Source organism: Excalfactoria chinensis, chromosome 9 (genome assembly GCF_039878825.1).
Source record: "Excalfactoria chinensis isolate bCotChi1 chromosome 9, bCotChi1.hap2, whole genome shotgun sequence".
NCBI lineage: Eukaryota > Metazoa > Chordata > Aves > Galliformes > Phasianidae > Excalfactoria > Excalfactoria chinensis.
In genome coordinates this window covers 18,860,389-18,878,839 of record NC_092833.1, presented here as the reverse complement: position 1 = coordinate 18,878,839, position 18,451 = coordinate 18,860,389, and the positions used below count along the sequence as shown (strand labels likewise).

The following is an 18,451-nucleotide window of genomic DNA, read 5'->3' as shown; positions in this document are numbered from 1 at the left end:
TGGAAGATGAGAACTCATTAAGTTCTACTAGAAACTGAAGGTGTAAGAGCAACTCATGAATATACTCTGTACTTGAATATAAACTGGAATACACATAATACTCAATTCCATGTCTCAGAAGCAATGTGGGTAGTTTTAAGTAATGGACAAGTTATTTATACTGACTGAACCTGAAAACGAAAGGAATTTAACTTCATTTCAAGCATCTTTGACATCTGCTTATAGAATGGTTCCTAGCTCTATGAAGACTGTAACCAAACACTGAACAGTAAGCACAGGAACACCCCAGTGCCCTGGGATTAGGCAGACTTTCTGACCTGATTTTTAGAGAGAAACAGCTCTGCTCTGGTCCCTACACCACCCGGCAGGAAAACAGGAGGCACAGCAGTCCTGGGGAATGTTCCTTGCCTGCCCATCCTGCAAGGGAAGGACAGTCTCAGCTCCTCTGCATCTCAAGCTCTTCCTTCCAGACTGAATCCTCTCCGTTTCTAGCAAATTAAGAGAGAGAGAGTCAAATGGCCATTCTGTCCATATGCCTGGCAGGCTTGCTTTCACACAAAATACTAAGTCTAACCCAAACGTACTGTGGTTGTGCTATAGCAATACTACTGCCTTTTTGCTACTTTATTATTTTTGTTACATACAACTGTAAAACAAAAAGCAACATGCGACGCCTCTGACACCAGCTTAATTTGCTCTCCAAACATTTTAAAGAGGACTCTCCAATACTCACCATTTGTGAGGTCAGGCATTATTCATACACTGAAAAGACATATTTGAGGACCAATCCCATTCCAGGCCATCACCTTTTATCAGAATTGAAGTTCTGAGATTGAAAACTTTCGGAAAGTTACAGGATTTTTCCCTTTCCGAAAGTTCATGGCAAGTCAAACGTGATGTCTGCAATCACACCTGCTGTCAGTTTAACCATAACTGCATTCTCCACATTTTCAGTAAACATGTAACCAGGTGCTTAAAAATCTATTTTAATGGTGTTCCCAAGAACAACAATACTCTGCATTACAAAAGAAAGAGGTATAAGGTACATCTTTTACATATAAGAAAAAAACTTACAGCAAAGGCAAAGGATATCTTTAAACCAAAATAAAGCTATGCTGTTCCCTACAGGGAAGCTCCAGGTGTTGGAGATTACTCATCAATTCACTTCCAACATTCATAGAAAAAGATGAAGGACGGTCAAAATAGTTATTCTATCACATCAGCTTTAAATATCAACGACTATCGACACTTCAGCAATAAAATTACAAATATACAGAAAACCGATCTGCTACAAACACAACCAATAGCAGAAATACAGAAAATATGCAGAAATTATGTTTTCTATTCGTAAACCCAGATTTACCCCCACATTCCACTTGGTCCTGAAACAAGCATTCCACACACTGACAAAGACAGAACACAACGGTTGTTTTACTTCACAGAGTGGGCAGACGACAAATCTATGCAGTCCTCACAGATGCAGACTAACTCTAATCGTACCAATTTGTTGTTGCAGAACCACAGTCCAAACAAGGAAACGTGTAAAATCACTATTAGCATTTGGGTACAAAGCTGAGTGAAGGCGATGCTCGGGGTCCGCTGCTGGGGAGGGCCTGGCTGAGCATTCAGAGCCCAGAGCAGTCGCCAGGAACAGAAAGCACTCCATGCAGTATTGGCATGAAAGGCCAAAAGCAATCACTGGGACTGTTTGCTCAAACAGCAGACTTCAGGAAAACAGAAAAATACTCTTGCATTCATTGCAATGTCATGCCCTCGAGCCGTGCATTACGAAGACAAAATGCTACAAATGCTCATTGCGTGCAGCCAGCTCCCAGCCTACTTCCTTGGTAACTGCTAAATTAAAGTAATACATACATAAGGATGGAATATGGTTTTATTTACGAAAGTTTTGACAGGAAAAGGAACATTAAATTGTGACTGGACCACCAGCACGAAATTGCATTTCTAAATAATTTAAAGCCTCAAAACAGTATTTCTTTCTAAAAAACCCTTCATTTCAATGAAATGGTCTGTAAACGTTGAAGATGTACATTTATCCAACCTACAGCCTCAGCAGGAAATAGATTTCAGGCTTCTCATCGCCGTCGGGCTCCAGCTGCAGCAGGGGGCTGTGAGCACAGAGCCGCTCAGCACAGCCCTGCTGCCAGGCAGCACACGTGCCCTCAGGTAGGCCCCGGCCCTCCGCTGCCTCCTCAGGGAAGCTGCCCAGGTACCTGGCTATGTAGGAGCCCGTCGAGTGCCTGTTGACAACATGAGGGGACACCGAAGGCTTGTTCCGAAGGACAACCCCCGCTATGCTGCCTGTGTTGGAAGATTTTTGCTTGCTGGCCTCCTGTCTCTCCTTGGCACGACTGGCGATGTTCCGCACTCTGCTCTGGCTCCTGGACGACAGCTTTCTGACCAGCGCCTTTGGGCAGTCTTCATTGAGCTGCCTGGAATAGAGCATCTGGTGGCTGTCGTCCTGGTCCAGGGACAGCAGCTTTCTCAGCTGTTCCGTCAAAGCATCTGTAGAGTGCGGTCTCATCGTCTTCATTGCAGCGAGCTTCTTGTCTCTCATGCCAGATGTGATAAAGCTCCTACTTATGTACTGATACTTGCTTTCAAAATTGCAGGAAATATCTTCTGACGTCAAGTCACCAAGACTCTTGGATTTGCAAGGGCTGGCCTGTTTCATGGCTGGGGAGGGTGGGAAAGCCAATGTGCTCCTGAGCACTGGTGAGTTTACATCGAGTTGGGACCTTCTGGAGGTACACATCAGATCTTTCTGCTTATCCGCATGATGATGATGATGTAGAAAACCAACATTTTCACAGGCAGGAAATGGGAACTTGCTTCCCACAGTCCTAAAGTTATCCGAGCAGTCCAGGGCAGCAGCACAGAGCCCAACACTCGCACAGTTCCCAAAGGTCCGCTCACCACAGTGCCTGCTGTCCTGCTGCTGCCTCAGCTTTAAAGGGGAAGCCAACTGGCTCACATCTTCCCTTTTGTATGTGCACGCAGTTACCAAGAGATCTTGAGAATCCCCACCTACCTCTACAAGACTGCTGCTTTCTGAATTCTCACCCACGGGAGGGTCCACAAGCATCTCCTCAAAGATGAGGCTACTGGAAGCAAAAGAACCCACAGACCCTGGGGCTTCCCAGCTTGTTTCACATTTTCTTCGGGGATTTGCATTCAGCAAAGAGAAAGGTGAAGAACAAAAAGAGCTAGGCAAGTTATTGTCCACACTCTTTGACTTCTTCTTGCAAACCAACCCACCGTGGGTGTTAAATTCAGAACCTGGAGTAAGAGTTGCCTCGTGGATAATTGTGTACACAGAATACTCCGCAGTCTCAGGGCTGGGGAACACGGCAATGTCTGGAGTTGAAAATAATGGGGACTTGATGGACTTGGTGGTAATGAAGTCATCCTTACAGGGAGTGCTAAGCTCTGCAGTAAGCGTGCGTGTGGCCACAGCACTGAAGGTCTGGCTGCCAGTGCCAGGGTGCATCGGTGCAGTGAGGCTGGTTTGGTCACCGGTGACATCCAGCTGGCCAATCAGAGCTGAGACTGCACTGTCCATCTCGCTCTCAGTCACCAAAGAAACTTGGTCTATAAGGCGGGAGATGTCGCTGTCTTGCATGGTTAAAGAGGAACGTAAATCAGGAGCATCAGAGCAGGCGGCAGAAGAAATACTGGTCAGAGAACGGTGTGCCATGGTGCTTTTCTGGATGATGTCGTATTTGAGATTTTCAACCTCCTCTACTTTTTCAGGAAGGCAAGTCCTGACAGGAGTTAATTTCTGCTCCTTACATCTGTTTGTGTCATCTTCCCTTTTACTGCCTGCACAGTTCCTGCCCTGCATTTTTTCTGTGATGTGCTCAAAGCCAGCGTCCTGAATTAGAGGCACAGTTTCAATGTGAAGGTGACTTTCCTGATTGCCTATGAGGCGATCTGTTTTGGTTACACCACTTACAGCAACTAAATGTTCGGGTTGCTCCTGGGGAGGTGGCACAAGGGAAAAACCAGCTGTAGTTTCATTCTGGGCACTCTCCTTTTTCAAGGGAGATGCCAAATTTGAAATATCTGCAGTTTTCTCGGGACAGGTGAAAACAGATTCTTTCCAGTTTGTTTCCTTCTCATTTTTATCGCCATCACTGTTGGCTAAATTAAATGAGAAACACGTTAGTTGCATACAACATTTTGTGCTCTGTTTATTAACAACTACTTTGTCCTTAGACAGACAAATGGAGAACGTAAAATTAGGTACAGTTGTGACAGAACCGTTATGGTGTCATGAGGGCTCAGCCCAAATTATCTGTGACATGAATAAATGGAAAAATACAACTGCAGGCACTTCACTGAAGCTTCCTTAGAATGTCTATTACATCAAGCACGTGATGTAATATTTGTTGCAAATAATGTTAATGAGGTACCAGATCATCGTTCGCACATGGCATTACCTTCAGCTGTGTTCCTATTCAGATTTGTACTATAAAGAAGCATGGCAATAAAGACAGAACAAAACAGCTCTGTTAAAAAAAAAGCATAATACTTGGAAACAAGATGCATGCTTAAAAGAGCTCAGAGTATAAAGCGTCAGGTAGCTGGACTCCAGACACTGTTCTTTACGTACAGTTATTGTAAGAGATTAAAATCTAAGGATTTAATTTCTGCTCTTCTGTCAGCACACTGCGTTCATAGGAGAGCAAGCTTTCGAATTCTGTGGAAATACATGACATTTTCTCCACCAAATCTTCTTATTTGTCTTTATTTGCCAAATCCCAGCTCCATGACTCACTCCTAGCTTTGAAGCTTTAATTAAGCAATAAATCTGGTATAACGCATACTCTTCTTTACATTCACTAGAAATCAGGTACCCGAGGAAGAAACAAGAGAAGCCCTGATCATTCTTCATCAGTGCCTGAAGCCCCCCATTAGAGATCATTTTAATAAGCCTAGTCCTAAGGGCTGATTTCCAAAATATGAAAAGTTCCTTCAGCCAATCAGAAAGACCTCTGCTGGACAGCCAGCCCTCTCCATTCTTCACTGTGTCCAGAAATAATGAGTACTCAGTTGGACTGAAAGCCTCCATGAGGGTGAATCTGCCTCCCAGTCTGAACAACTGGCACTGAAGTTACTTTAGGAGAACTCCCAAGCCAAGTTCTGCACGTGTGACGCCCTTTCACACCTTTTCTTATCAAGGCTGAAGTTAAGTTCGTCTTCCAAAAATGGGCTGTTCCTTTGGCACAGAGAAGAAAGAAGGTCCTGCAGCTACAGCAGAGGCCTCCATTTAGCATTTCATCTTTTGTCTCACTTTCTATGCCTAAGGAGGCTGGTTCTCCTCTGCGGGAGTCATGGGACAAGCCATACAGACACTCCAGAGGACAGAATTTACTTCCTGAAGCAGAATTTTAGGTGATCTCACCACAGTCTGTGTTATTTTCCTGTAAGAGAATACCTACAGCTTCCAAAAAACGTGAAATTCTGTCCTTACTTAAAGCATCTGCGGGAAGAAATCTGCAAATGATGCCTACAGCTGTTGATAGGAATGACCGAGCTGTAACAGCTCCACGTGCTTATCCAGAGAAAATCTTTCTACTTCAAATGCAGCATTTTCAGAGCTAACTTCCCTTACCAGGAACATCCCTTTTCCTGTCTACAGTCTCGTCTCTGGTTAGTAGGGGAAAAAAAAAAAAAAAAAGAAAAAAGCAGGTTTAATTTTGTTTTCTGTTTCTCTTTAGTGACTTCTTTTACAAAGCAATGTCCATATTCTAAGTTCCTTCAAAGCCACAGATGAGGGCAGGTAGAGCATGCATGGCTTAACAATACATTCCCACCTGAGCTCAGCTGTCCAGCTCCATGTGGCTCCTGGTGCTGGCAGAAACTGATGCTGTGCAGCTGAGAGAGAACACTCAGAGCACAGCAGCACTTCTGTCAGCCACCATCCAAGCCAGGTTCTCACTGTACTCTCCTCTTACCAAGTAGGACAGACAGTGCTTCTGGCTGCCCTTTGTCTGTCCAGGAATAGCCCTGTGGGGACCAACTCTGAAAAAGTGCAGCTGCCAACACTGACCAGAGCTGGGCACCTGGCCAGCCTGTATGAGAGCACACAGCCAGACGAACAAAAACCAATCCCAAACAGCAGCGTAGGTGGCTCAGACAAGGTACAAGCTCCAGGTGCAGGCAGCAGGTCTAACGGACTACAGCCACAGTATTCAAAGCTCTCGAGATGTATCTAAATATCCTAGTAAATCAAATATGATGTATGTCGTTGAATGCACCACATTTGCTGTTGTCAGGGGAATGGCATTCAAAACTCAAACTAGTGATGCTGAAAAGACTTGGGAAAATGGCTGTTTTAAGAACTGACTCATGTATCATGACTAAGCAAGACTAAGATTTTATCTTAGTGCTTTCCACTTAAACTCAGTTGCTCAATTCAATTCCTTTTTAAAGACATTTGGGTACAAAGTCTGACCCTACTGTCCCTGTTTTTAGTGACTTTTGAAAGCCTGCATTGGTCTCTATGTATTTTGCAACCAAAGCCACATGCTTCACAATATTCTTCCTCCTTGAAAATGGGAAGAAAAAAAAACATGCCAGCAACTTTTCATAAGCAAACTGACCGTAACAAACCAGAAACTGGTGAAGACTGACTGAACGTGGGTTCTTAAAGGAAGAACCATTCTTTCTTTCTCACAACAGAAGGTGAAAAGTGTCCTTTTAAGAGCACTTCCAGAAATTATTGTAATTGGTTTGCCTGGTTTGGAGACGGCTTTCCACTGCCACCCCAACTGAGAGCATTCCACTTGACACGGAATTTGAGTGGACTAAAAATGCTAGCAGCTCAAACACATAGCATTTTGCCCAGTAACTCTTAAGGAAGTCGAATAAAACTACTTGTATATAAACTGCATAATCAACCCTCTTAATAGACTATTTCAACTTCATTACACCACCATTAGTTTTGGAAATCTCTTACCAGTTGCATTTCCTTTGGCATCTTGAGTAGTTTCATCTTCTGTGCACGGCAGTCCTACAAGAAGGAATTTGTCCACTGGCATAGAAGCAGGACGTGCTTGCAAACTCCGGCTGGTACGCCTTACAACTCCTTCTTTGTCCTTCAGGTCTGCTGGTTCGGACGCACTGTCCTTAATTTCAGAAGCTTCCAGAAAACCCATTTTACTTTTCTTTCTACCTTTTGCTGGTGCACTGGCCGTGCGCCGGAGAATTCGGTCACCAATAGAGCGCTTCCGTACGTAGTGACCACTGCTCTCAGCAGAACTGTGCTTTGGGTTCTTATTAAACAGCCCTCGGAGTCCAATCAGCTGCTTATTCTGAAAGGACAAGAATAACCAGGGTTTCAAGCGAGTTCAGACTACTACAGAGGGGTACAATGGAAAAGGCTGCTTTCTGAGCATTTATGAATGATGAATACAAAGTTAAAACGCAGCAAAGCAAAAAATTCACACCAAGCAATTCACATCTACTCTGACCAAGGAACTATCAGCATAAGTCTCCATGAATTCATGCATGTCTGTGTTTCTCCTCATTAGGATGGCAGCCTGCCACAATTACAAGAGAGGTTTGCTCAAAGTCTCCTAATCAGAGATGACAATACTGTAAGAAATGTACAGCAGTGACAGGCTAGACATTAATTTGAAGTTTTATGCATGGGCATCATCAAAGCAATACTCAAATGTTTCAGAGTTTGAATGAAGAATGATGTAGCTTGGTAGTTACAGATCATGCGATTAGGAACCATTCGAAAATCTGTGCCCAGCAAGTTAAAGTGCATGCTGATGAAGTCTACCTTTGTGGCTCCTAGAAAGTGCAATATTGTGTAACTGGGATTGAGGATTAAGGGGCTCCACTGAAAGGCAAAAAATGCAAATATGTTTGGCTAATATTTTCACGACCACAATACAAGCAACTAAGGTAAATAATGCATCAACTGTAAATATAAACTCTCTACAGCAAATTCTTTGACTATTCATTAATGTAACGTAAGTCTCTCATAGAAACTTGACCAGACATCCTTTTTACAAGGATGGCAATGTAGATTCGGCCTGCTTATACCTTAGAAACAATAATGTAGTCCATCATTAAGGCAAGAATTAGATAATAGATTAAGTTATACAAGATACCAAATCCCACTCAGAATTATTTCCATCTTCCATCCATTAACATTTGTCTTCACTATGAAGCTACTCTTTGCTGTTTTGCTTTGAAGAGAACATGAACCAGGAGCAACAGTCAAACAGGCTGTTTTCCAGACAATAACCAAAGCTCTACAGATGTGTACATGTCTACGTAATGTGCTGCAGATGTAACCCAAGCTGTTTACTGCTACTGCTCTTTTAACACAGATGCAGCAGTGACGAAGACTACCTGGAAGACTAAAAGCTTCTCTGTGCACAGAGCACACACAGGTCAGGCACAGTCAGGGCCATTCTGTCCAACACCTCCTTGGCTGTAGGAACACTTCCAGGGGCAAGAGCAGAGAGTGCACTGAAACACTGATCCTTGTGCTGAGGCAAGGATGCCAAGAGCAAGACACACATCTAAGTGGTTTAAAGGGCTATCTCTAGATCATTCAGCCATCTAACGGGATCAGTGTGGATAAAGGTAATGGAGTTAAGCGAGGATCTGGATTGCACCAAATCTCAGCCCCTGGGCCTTGCCTATGTTATCTCCTCTCTGTGTTCAGCTGAAATTTCCTTGGGTACTTGCAGAGCTCTGATCTTATGTGCAGAGATAACTACAGAGCTCCAGAACAGACAAAAAGCTGCTGGTCAGAAAAGCTTTGATATAACATTCTCTGCATCTGCTCTCAAGAGGGAGAAAGGCCGAGAGCTAACATTCTTTCTTCTATACCCTTAATTATTATTATTTTTCTATCACTACAAAGGTCCATTTTGTTTTAGTAGCTTGTTGAACATGGCCTCAACTTCTGTGTGTTGTTGATCTCCACTGACCTGTTCATGATGGCAATTAAAGCAGAGAAAAAGCACTGTGTTTTGCTTTCATTTTAAAAACGAGCTTTAAAATAAGTAATCTTTCAGAAAAGCAACAAGCGGTGTGCACTAAAACCTATGAGATTTATGACAAATTAGCTCCTGTAAATAGCTTTTCAAATACCAAGTCCCGGTGCAGTTAAAAGTCCTCAACTCATTCCATCCCTGTATGAACTGCATAATTTCTTTAAACCTTACTACTGATCAGCGCAGAGTTAGCCAGGCACCTCATACAAAACACACTGTAAACTCCACAAAACATTTAAACTGCACTGAAATTCATTTTTATCAGAAGAATTACAACCAAAAGTCATAAAATACGTACATTTGCAAATATACCTACCTTTCCATAGATTTCATTAATGGTTATGTGAACAAATATGGAAGCTTCTGTCAGTCCTTCTAAATACACATGTCGATAACCTAGCAAAATTAAAATATTGCATCCCAGTCAGCAGTGTGTACTTTATGGACACCTGGCAATGAGTGTCTGTAGAAGTAGAACATATAAACCTGCTGCATTAAATGAAACCTAGTGTGTCCTTATGAGTTTTCCAAGTCTCACAATACAATTTGCCCCAAGTAAAAGACAGCAGAAATTTCCAAAAGCACAGCCACCCAACCTGAAAGCAACAGTGAATGCACAACCCTAACACTGCAGAGCTGTCCGAGTTCATACACAAAGTCTTAGACGTTTAGGCACACATACTGTGCTGACACCTAGTTTTAAACTTGCAATTCAAAGCCATTTGATCTTTGTTTAAACATCTAATTCAAGAAAAAGACGTGGGACTAACCAGGTACAAGACTGCTAAAGGCCAGCGTTCTTTGTCCAACGAAGTCTCGCCCAATAGGGTCATGATCCCAAACAAGAAATCGAACCAAAGCTATTTCGGGCATGTGGATAGTAAAAGTGAGCGTTTCCTCCCAAACAGGATTAAACCCTATAAAACAAATGGAGCAGAAAGCTTCAGAAACACAGTCAGAGCAAGCACTGGTCCTAGTGTTCACGAATCATAGCAAAGAGGCATGAGAAACAGGCCAAATATGCAATTGAACACTCACACATTGCTCATCTATGTCTACTCTCTCTCAATCTCCATTATAGAAATAAATGAGAGTGAGAGATCCATCTCCCAGGCAGCTTTTACCAAAAAATGGTTCTTGTGTAGGCAGCAGGAAGAACTAATCTCTTCCACCCCCCATGGTATTGCAACTGCCCGCTAAAACTAATGGCCTCCTCCCCTGCTGCAGCAGGCTAACCCACTCTGTTCTTCCCTGCCTTCCCATGACGGGGGAGGTGGCCATAAAACTGCTTATTTGTTTTCATTTCCTTTGAAATTATACAGGTATTTTATTACACATCAAAATATTAGGAATTTCTGCTCAAAGGAGATTTCAAAACAATCCAGGAGATGGATGTTGTGGCAAAGCAATTCTCGCTCATGTCCTGCACCAGAAATTCTGGTCAGAAAGCAGAATTAATTTAGAAGAAAATCATTTGATTTCATCAGGTAAGAAGCTCTGCAATTTACAAAGTAATAACAGACACTGAATCATTTGTAATTACTTCATATTTTACTCTAAGAAAAGGAAATTAGTTGATTATCTTACCATTGTCATCAACCACCCTGGTCTGATCTTTACAGCAGTCAACAGGCAACCCAATAATTTCCACCTCAACAAAGGGATCTATTATCTATTTTAGAAACAACAATACTTTAAAAGCAAGCCAACAATATAAGTGAAGGTCAAGTCTTAAGGAAACTGACACAAAGAATTAATTTAAATTCCTATTCAAGAACCACTGCGATTTCCAAGCAGCACACTCATGCAACATGGCTTCACAAACTGTAGTGGTGCGTGGTTTATAGGCTGAAGAACCAAGGCCAGCCGTGAGTCATTTCCAAAATAAAAAACAAATTACTTCTTAAACATTGTATATAGGATACAGACTGTGGGAAATGCTAATAGTGGATGACCAAAAGCTTGACATGGCCTGACAGTTACTGGTGGATTTAAATAAGGAGAAAAATTCCTTGAGTCAAAGGCTGCCATGTCATTCTAGGGCCTGCCACAAAAGCACTTGTTGGTAACAGAGTGCTTTACCTCTCCTCGGTCTCCCAGCATCGAGTCAGGAGGTTTAGGCAGCTGCTGTCCACTGATGATTTTCAGGATGAGCTGCTTCTTAGGACTAGCAGGAAGTGGATCTGAAGAGTAGGGGTTGAACGAGCCTGAAAGTTGGCAAGCAAGGAAAGCAAGTGTAAGGATAGACATGCTAAATTAGACATTACTCCCTCGTCCCCACAAGCAGTACGTATATACACAGCACACATTAGCTACTAACTTGAGAGCATGGAACAACTGTTAATGAATTTTAAAATTCATTCCATTTTAAAAACAAACCAAAAAGCCCTCCCACTATTACAAGACAAATAGCACCCTTGCTAATAAGGAGGGTTTTACAAGGCTAAGACACCTGCCCTAAAATAAATTCTTCTCCAATATAGTTGACCATCTGTAAGGTTACAGTTACAACTCGGATCAGTGGTCTTCACATTTCTTGCACAGATGCCAACAAGAACAAGTAGCTCGGGCTGAGTTCTTCAGCTAGCTTCAAACGCCCAGACTGCCTCTGACATTTCTTTGTTACCTTTCTACTTATTACTATTTAGTAATCAATACATAACGGGACATTACCTTTGCACATCTGCTGAGGTTTGAGGACATAACCACAGTTGCCATTTACCCTAAATTTTGCTTCATTTAGTTGCATCATACGTCCCTCGGACTGGTAGTTTAGTGCCACTGTTAAACAAGAAGAGTTGAGTGTCGCTGATAAAGACCATATTCACGTAGCACAAAGACAAGAGGTGAGAAATAAGTTTCTCATGCAACACCCACCTAACTGGCAACCAACATTCCAGTAAGGTAAAGGATTGAAATTGCTGGAGTCGATCCGATATGCCGACGGATAAACCCTTGTAAGCTGCTTCTGGTTGTAAAGCATGAACTGTTCAGCCTTCTGCTGCACTGCTTGGTGGGCTCTTGTTTCACTGAATGACAGCACATTCCCTGTTGATCCTGAATGCATTGTTAACCAACAAACAAGTTACAAAGCAATCCCAGGGCATGGAGGCCTGAACCCAGACCTCAGCTATACTGATATTAACCAAGGAGAAGATCAGGGTTAGCCCAAACACACTGATAGATTGTCTTGTCACACTCAACCGATATATAGTTTAACCGAAGGGCACCAGTTTCCTCTTTCAGGAGTGCCTTCTGTTAGACACTCGAGTCTCAAGAATTGCAAGGAAAGCCAAGCAAGAGTTCAAACTAATTGCCAGGGTCTTTTCTCCTGCAAAATCCCAGATGTGAGCGCTTTGAACAAACTGCAGACATCTACTTACCATCGTCTACTATATCCTGGGCTGCCACAGAGTTTGTGTACACCACTAGGTCAGACAGAGCTCGGCACAGCTTCACAGTTTTCCTTCGACGAGTCAGTCTACTGATTTATATTTAATACATAAAACAAAGAAGGACTTTTTCAATATTTAAAACATATATGAATTCCCTTTATTTTTCATCAGTAAGGAAACAAGCAGCTGTACAACTCAAGCTGCAAAGAAAGGTGCAGTAAGCAGGGAACTCTGCGGGGCCAGTCTCCTTACAGTGGGTTCTGAGCAGTTACCCCTGTACCTTCAGTCACAATGCACAAACAACATTTTTTATTTACACCATAATGAAATAGCCAAGCGATGGCTTCTCCAGGCAAAAACAAAGGCAGACAGCTGTGAGTTGCCTCTGTAAAAGGAGCTTTTCAGTGACAGCAAATACATTCTCAGTGGCACTTTTTTGATTGCATTTTCTTTACATTCTCAGATGTAATAAAGCTGACAGGGCCGTGATGTATCCCCATTTAGGTTAAAGCCGTTTTCTTTGAGCACTATTTACAGCATGCAAAATGTAGATTGGCATTTTTCCACTAGGAAAGTATTACTATCGCATTTCATATCAGTTCAAGGGTAATTGCTATTTGCAACCTACCAAAGCCTACGTATTCAAACTATCAGGCTAAAGCAGCCACAGCAAAACATACCCTGACAGAACTGTCATAAACGCCTTGCCTCGTAAAACCAGACTTAGGCTGTGACATATACATATTAATAACAACACGTTATTAATCCAACTGAGCTGAAAAACGGCAGTGACACTTAGCTCACCTGTGCAGCTGCCCTGCTTCCTTCCCAGAAGAGTTTTGCTGATTTTCATCATCATCTGATGTGCTACATTTGGATGTTGCCTTCCCTGTTTTCTGATGGGAAAAGAAATCAAGCACAACTAGGTCAGATTATGGGATATTCCTGCAAGGACACACCACTTACCCATGAACCCAGAGAGCAGGTCTACCTGCTGGCCAGCAGCTAGGGCCAAGCTGGAAAAGAAACATTTCTCCAAGCCAGGCACCCACTACAGCATACCACGCACACTCTGCACTGCTCCACTGGTCCTGCTGGATTTCCAATGGCCACTACCATATTTAACAAACAGCAGCACACAGCAGGGTGTACATGTACAGTGTACTGCACTCACCTATGCTTCTCCCTCTCTCCCTTCACAATTTAGAGAGTTTAAGAAATGCACTCATGAAGCTGAGAACACAAACAACCTCAGGGCAAAATTCCCAAGCATCTTTTCTTCCGCTGCCTTTTGAGCCATGCAAATGAACATTCAAATCACTCTAATTTATTGCAGCGTACATTAAAGGAACTAGCTATGATAAAAAGATACAAAAAGATGCTGTTGTTTAATAAGTGCCTGTGCTTTCACAGTGTCCAATTTCAGCAACATTACATGTTTCGTAACACTTACTGTAGTTCAAATGAGAGTTTCTTTAATTCCCTTCTCATCACGAGGTAATCAACAATATAACTGAAAGCTCTGTATCCTTCTGCTCATGTAGTTAGATGATAATTGAGTACAGAATTCATTTCTCCTGCTATGATAAACCAATAATGCACAGAACTCAGTTTGTATTTTAAGTTTGCTCTGTTCAGCACTGAAATAAAGTTGACCATATTGGAGACCATTTGAGCGGTTCAAAGGTCTGGACTGATGATCCACCCTGCAGTTAACTTGCAGGAGTTGCCAGCCTTGGCATTCCTTCCTCCAATGGAGGTTTTAGAGAGTTTACACATGTATACAGCCGGAACAAGAGCCGAAAACATCACAAGTCAATATTCCTGGTTGGATAATTCTGCATCTGCAAAAAGATCAATAGTAACCATCTTTGCCAGGCATCCCCTTTAGCCGGAAAGGCGTGAGGGAGAAACTACTGGAACTCCCTCCTGACTCAACCTACAGTATAATCATTATACATATATATATTTAAAAAAAAACACACACACAGACCTTTTTTTTTTTTTCCCAGCAGAGATTAAATGGACAGACTCTCCCACCTGCTGTATCTATTAGGATAGCTAGTGGAAGCAATTAAAATCACTGATGTGCTTTCCAACTCTCAGTATAACCATCTGTTTTTAGTAGCTGACTCGTGTATGTGACATCTCACCCCACAGCATTTCTTTTCCCACCAACAGAACAGGAGGAAACACAGGCAGGCCGTCCCTCCTGATGGCTGCTATCTGCTCAGGCAGCACACATAGGTGGAACAGGAAACCTCACACTCATTTGGATTACATTAGCTCTTGCTTGGTTTGGTGCAGTTGCTGCAGTGAAGATCTAGCGAAGCAGACAATTTGACCCAGCAGCTACATACATATAAATAGTGTATGACAAACCATGAAGAGATCAGAGGAAAATACACTTTCACAGAGCAGGAGTGGTGGGACCAAAGCCACTGCTCAGTCACAGCAGCCCCTGTGTGAGAAGCCGGGCAGGGGGCACTGCATGGCCCTGCACAGTGTGTAGGACAAGGCGAAACCAGACCCCAAACAAAAACAACATCAGCTGTATGGACAGAAGTCTGGAAAACAAGAACATATCAAGGCATTTGTTCAGACTGCTCTGATGCTGCTGTAGGTCTGATCAGAAATATCAGCAATTACCCTTCACTAATTCAGATTATCTTTATAGCCAGGCAAGGTTTTTATGGGGTGCAGCGACTGTCTCAGAATGATTCTCCATAATCTTGCCAGCTATACTCTTCTAAACAGCAATAATTACACCACGTGTAAGCAAGCAGTCCTTTCTCATTGCCTCCATGCACACCATGCAATAAACCACACCATGTGCCATTAAAACAGTCAGACAAACCAGCAAAATCACTCTCTCGATTCACTTACTTTGTGTTTACCAAAGTTGCCCATTAATGATCGACTATGAGACTTTTTCCCACCTTCTTTCGTGTCCAGGTTCTGTACAGGGAAAGTTGGAAAGATGAGTGTAAGTGGATACTTTCAGACTTTCACAGTCTGTAACAGACATCACAACACTACACACATTACACTACATTACACTCGCTACAGTCTCTAACAGACACTGGGCTTTAGCCCAATGAAAGTTTTGCCCTGTCACTCAGATTCACTGTTGTAAGAGCACAATAATTGCACAAGAGAATAAAGGTGGAAGGGAATTAAAGTCTATGCACAACATACTGATCTCTGCACACAAACTCAAGACCATTTCATGAAAGGACTTTTCTAATTTAGAAGAGCAGTCCTCTAAGTGGAAGGCAAAAATGAACATTAATATTCAAGACAGCAACCAAGCAGAGAGAAAAAACAATCCAGCAAAAAAACAACAGCAACCACCTGAAAACGTACATAAAAATAGCCACAAAGGAAAGGAGAGGAAAAAAATAAAGCTACAAGACAGCCTGGAGCCCAAGTTTCACATCCACAGCTGTGCCACTGGACACGGCTTTGATAACTCCTGGCAGCACCTGGCTTTTTCTGCCAGAAAAAACATATCCCTTCTTCTTTCAAAGAGCAAAATAAAGACCTAGAGATGCTGAGGAATATTGCCCCAGTATTTCAGTGACTCCAACAAACTCCAGCTACTCACTGCATTGTGTTGGACATCACTTCTGGCCAGTACCAATGACAGAAGCAATAGGTGCTTTGCTCTCCAATAATCACTGTATCTACATACAAACATTTGTTCTTAGCTCAGGCTGAAAATCTACATAAAGCAGAGAAGGAAACCCAAGCAGATGAAGGCTGTGTCTTTCTCCAATGAGAATTTGCCATTCTCAAACACAGCAAATCCAAACCGACTGACAGGACACACTGCCCCGCTCCTCCCCCACCCCAAAAACCCAGCTCCACACATGTATAAAAAAACCTCCATACAGAACATGGTATCTTCTGGAGACAGCATGTGAATTTGCATCATAAATGGTTGGGTTCTTTTTTTTGTTTGGGTTGTTCAGTTACTGGAAAAAGGGAAGTCTGTCAGTGATAAAGGGAAGGAAAGTGAGGTTTGACCAGCAGAACGTACACAGGCAATCCCAGCAGACTGCCTCTGGTTCAGCAGTTACACAGCAACTGTCAGAGCAGAACTCTACCACAGGGCCACCAAACAATGCGAGCAAGTAAGTTACAGAATCATCAAGCCATTTATAATCGCCTTCCATCTAAGTCAGCAGTTGATATCAACTAATCTGCCAATTACTTGACCTCTTATTATTGCTAGTTTCTCAGCTCTGTGTTGCTTAAAGACCCTTGAAAACAGGGTCAGACATGCACCCAGTCTTCAGAACGCGCTGCTGCAGGAAGGGATCTCAACATCCAGTAATAATTTTAAATAAGTTGATTACAGATTATTGGAGATATTACGACCTGACAGATGTTCCAACAATGCTCCTCCATCACCCATTTCCAGTATTTTGGCCTCATCAGTTAAATGCAACTGGTAATCTCAGGTGTCAAAGTAAACATGAGTGCCTTACAGAAATCTGTGTTGTTTAAACAAAGTCCTTTGCTCTTCAATGCTACCTAGGGGCCAATCCTTTTTCCAGGTGCCAGAGAACATCCCAAATGCTATTATTCTAGCTCAAAGTAATGTTGAAGTGGCTCTAATCACGTTTACTAACAGTTTGCTCTCTGAAATTCCACTTTCCCAACATCACAGAGGCCAAAGTGAAGAGGCAAGCAGCCCGCTCTCAGCTGCTAAGTCACAATCTGGAAATAACTCCTCTTTGCCAGGTCAGGTGGCTCTGATCTTTGGACATGCACAGCCCTTTCCCATCACAACACAGCTGTGACCAGACAACTCAAGCACCAGCACAAGATGAGCATATTCTATGCAGTCAAGCCTGGCTTCAGGCAAAGGTCTCATAGCTCCGGTCTTACGAAAAGATTGACAAAAATGACATAAAACCTATGGAGTGGGAAGATGTGCAGGAAGTCAATCTGCACGTAGTTGACCTTGCAGACTGCGTCATTTGAGTAGGCACATCCTTCAGAGCAGTCCGTTCTCATTTTGCATAACAGATTCTGCATTGAGTTGAGGTGAAAATATGGTGACTATGGATTGGAGGTACAAACTGCACCGATGTATTCAAAATCCCAGTACACTTTTATAGCTCTGTAATAATAACTTGATGTCAAAAGGGAAAAGAAACATATCATTCACAAACATAAAACAGTATGGGTATGAAAAAAACAGGCCCTTGCTTCGGGCAGTAAAAGCACAATCCTGTGCATTACAGGAAACAGCAATGCTGAATTACCACGGTCAGTCACGACAGGACTGAGGCAACTATTTGCAGTATCGAGGCTTCCTGAATTATTTCCTTCCAACATGTAGGCGGAAATAAAACAGGTTTGAGAGAGATACTCTTCACATTCAATCTCTTAAATCCTCAGACGTTTTATCTGAAACTACTCCAAGTTTTCATTTTAGCTGAAACAAATCTATCAGGTGCTGTTCTTAAATCATTGAAATGCGCAGCATGTCACCATATTTCATACCCAGGAAATGAAGGAAAAAAGCACCCACCTACCTGCTTCAGGTTAACACTTAAACCTTCGTGAGTTGCCCTTAGCAGTGCTCTCACTGTGAAGCTGTCAGGATCTTCTTTGTCCCTGATCTGGGACTCTTTTAGCAGAGATTCAAGCTTGGTTCTTATAAAAGATTCCACCTGATGCTCAGTTGCACCGTTATTCTGAAAACCATTAAGAGATCCAGTTAAAACAGATTATTATGTCCATCTGGGACAGCCTGAGATGTACACTGCATGTGCCTCAGGCACTCCCACCATTGCCCTTCTCTGAACAAGAAAAAGCTTCTTGCATAACCCCATCCAGCTGGGGCTTTTACTGTCACTGCCATCTTCCCTACTTCCCTCTAGGGCCCTGACACATCCCTTGCAGGGCTCAGCAAAGTACTGCCTAGTGCATATAGCAGCCCAGCCCCAGGCCCTGGTGTTTCAAACAGTCACAGTCTGACCTTTTCTTTTTGAG

The 18,451-nt window shown here is 42.7% G+C and overlaps 1 protein-coding gene across 6 annotated transcripts in view; it reads right to left on the bottom strand.

Moving 5' to 3' along the window:
• Positions 1-1,023: 1,023 nt before the first annotated feature.
• The window catches only part of PLCH1 (phospholipase C eta 1), a 61,158-nt gene continuing 43,730 nt past the window's right edge, over positions 1,024-18,451 (bottom strand). For 2 of the 6 annotated variants that reach the window (XM_072344237.1, XM_072344239.1), the window contains 13 exons: positions 17,992-18,153; positions 15,329-15,400; positions 13,247-13,338; positions 12,431-12,531; positions 11,925-12,104; positions 11,721-11,828; positions 11,130-11,254; positions 10,635-10,719; positions 9,818-9,964; positions 9,364-9,443; positions 7,817-7,876; positions 6,986-7,340; positions 1,024-4,164 (listed from right to left, as the gene is read on the bottom strand). In XM_072344237.1, coding sequence (XP_072200338.1) covers positions 2,063-4,164; positions 6,986-7,340; positions 7,817-7,876; positions 9,364-9,443; positions 9,818-9,964; positions 10,635-10,719; positions 11,130-11,254; positions 11,721-11,828; positions 11,925-12,104; positions 12,431-12,531; positions 13,247-13,338; positions 15,329-15,400; positions 17,992-18,153 — 3,669 coding nt within the window. In that variant the 3' untranslated portion in view covers positions 1,024-2,062. The remainder of the gene's footprint in view (positions 4,165-6,985; positions 7,341-7,816; positions 7,877-9,363; positions 9,444-9,817; positions 9,965-10,634; positions 10,720-11,129; positions 11,255-11,720; positions 11,829-11,924; positions 12,105-12,430; positions 12,532-13,246; positions 13,339-15,328; positions 15,401-17,991; positions 18,154-18,451) is intronic. The other 4 variants (XM_072344238.1, XM_072344241.1, XM_072344242.1 and 1 more) reach the window with 3 other exon arrangements.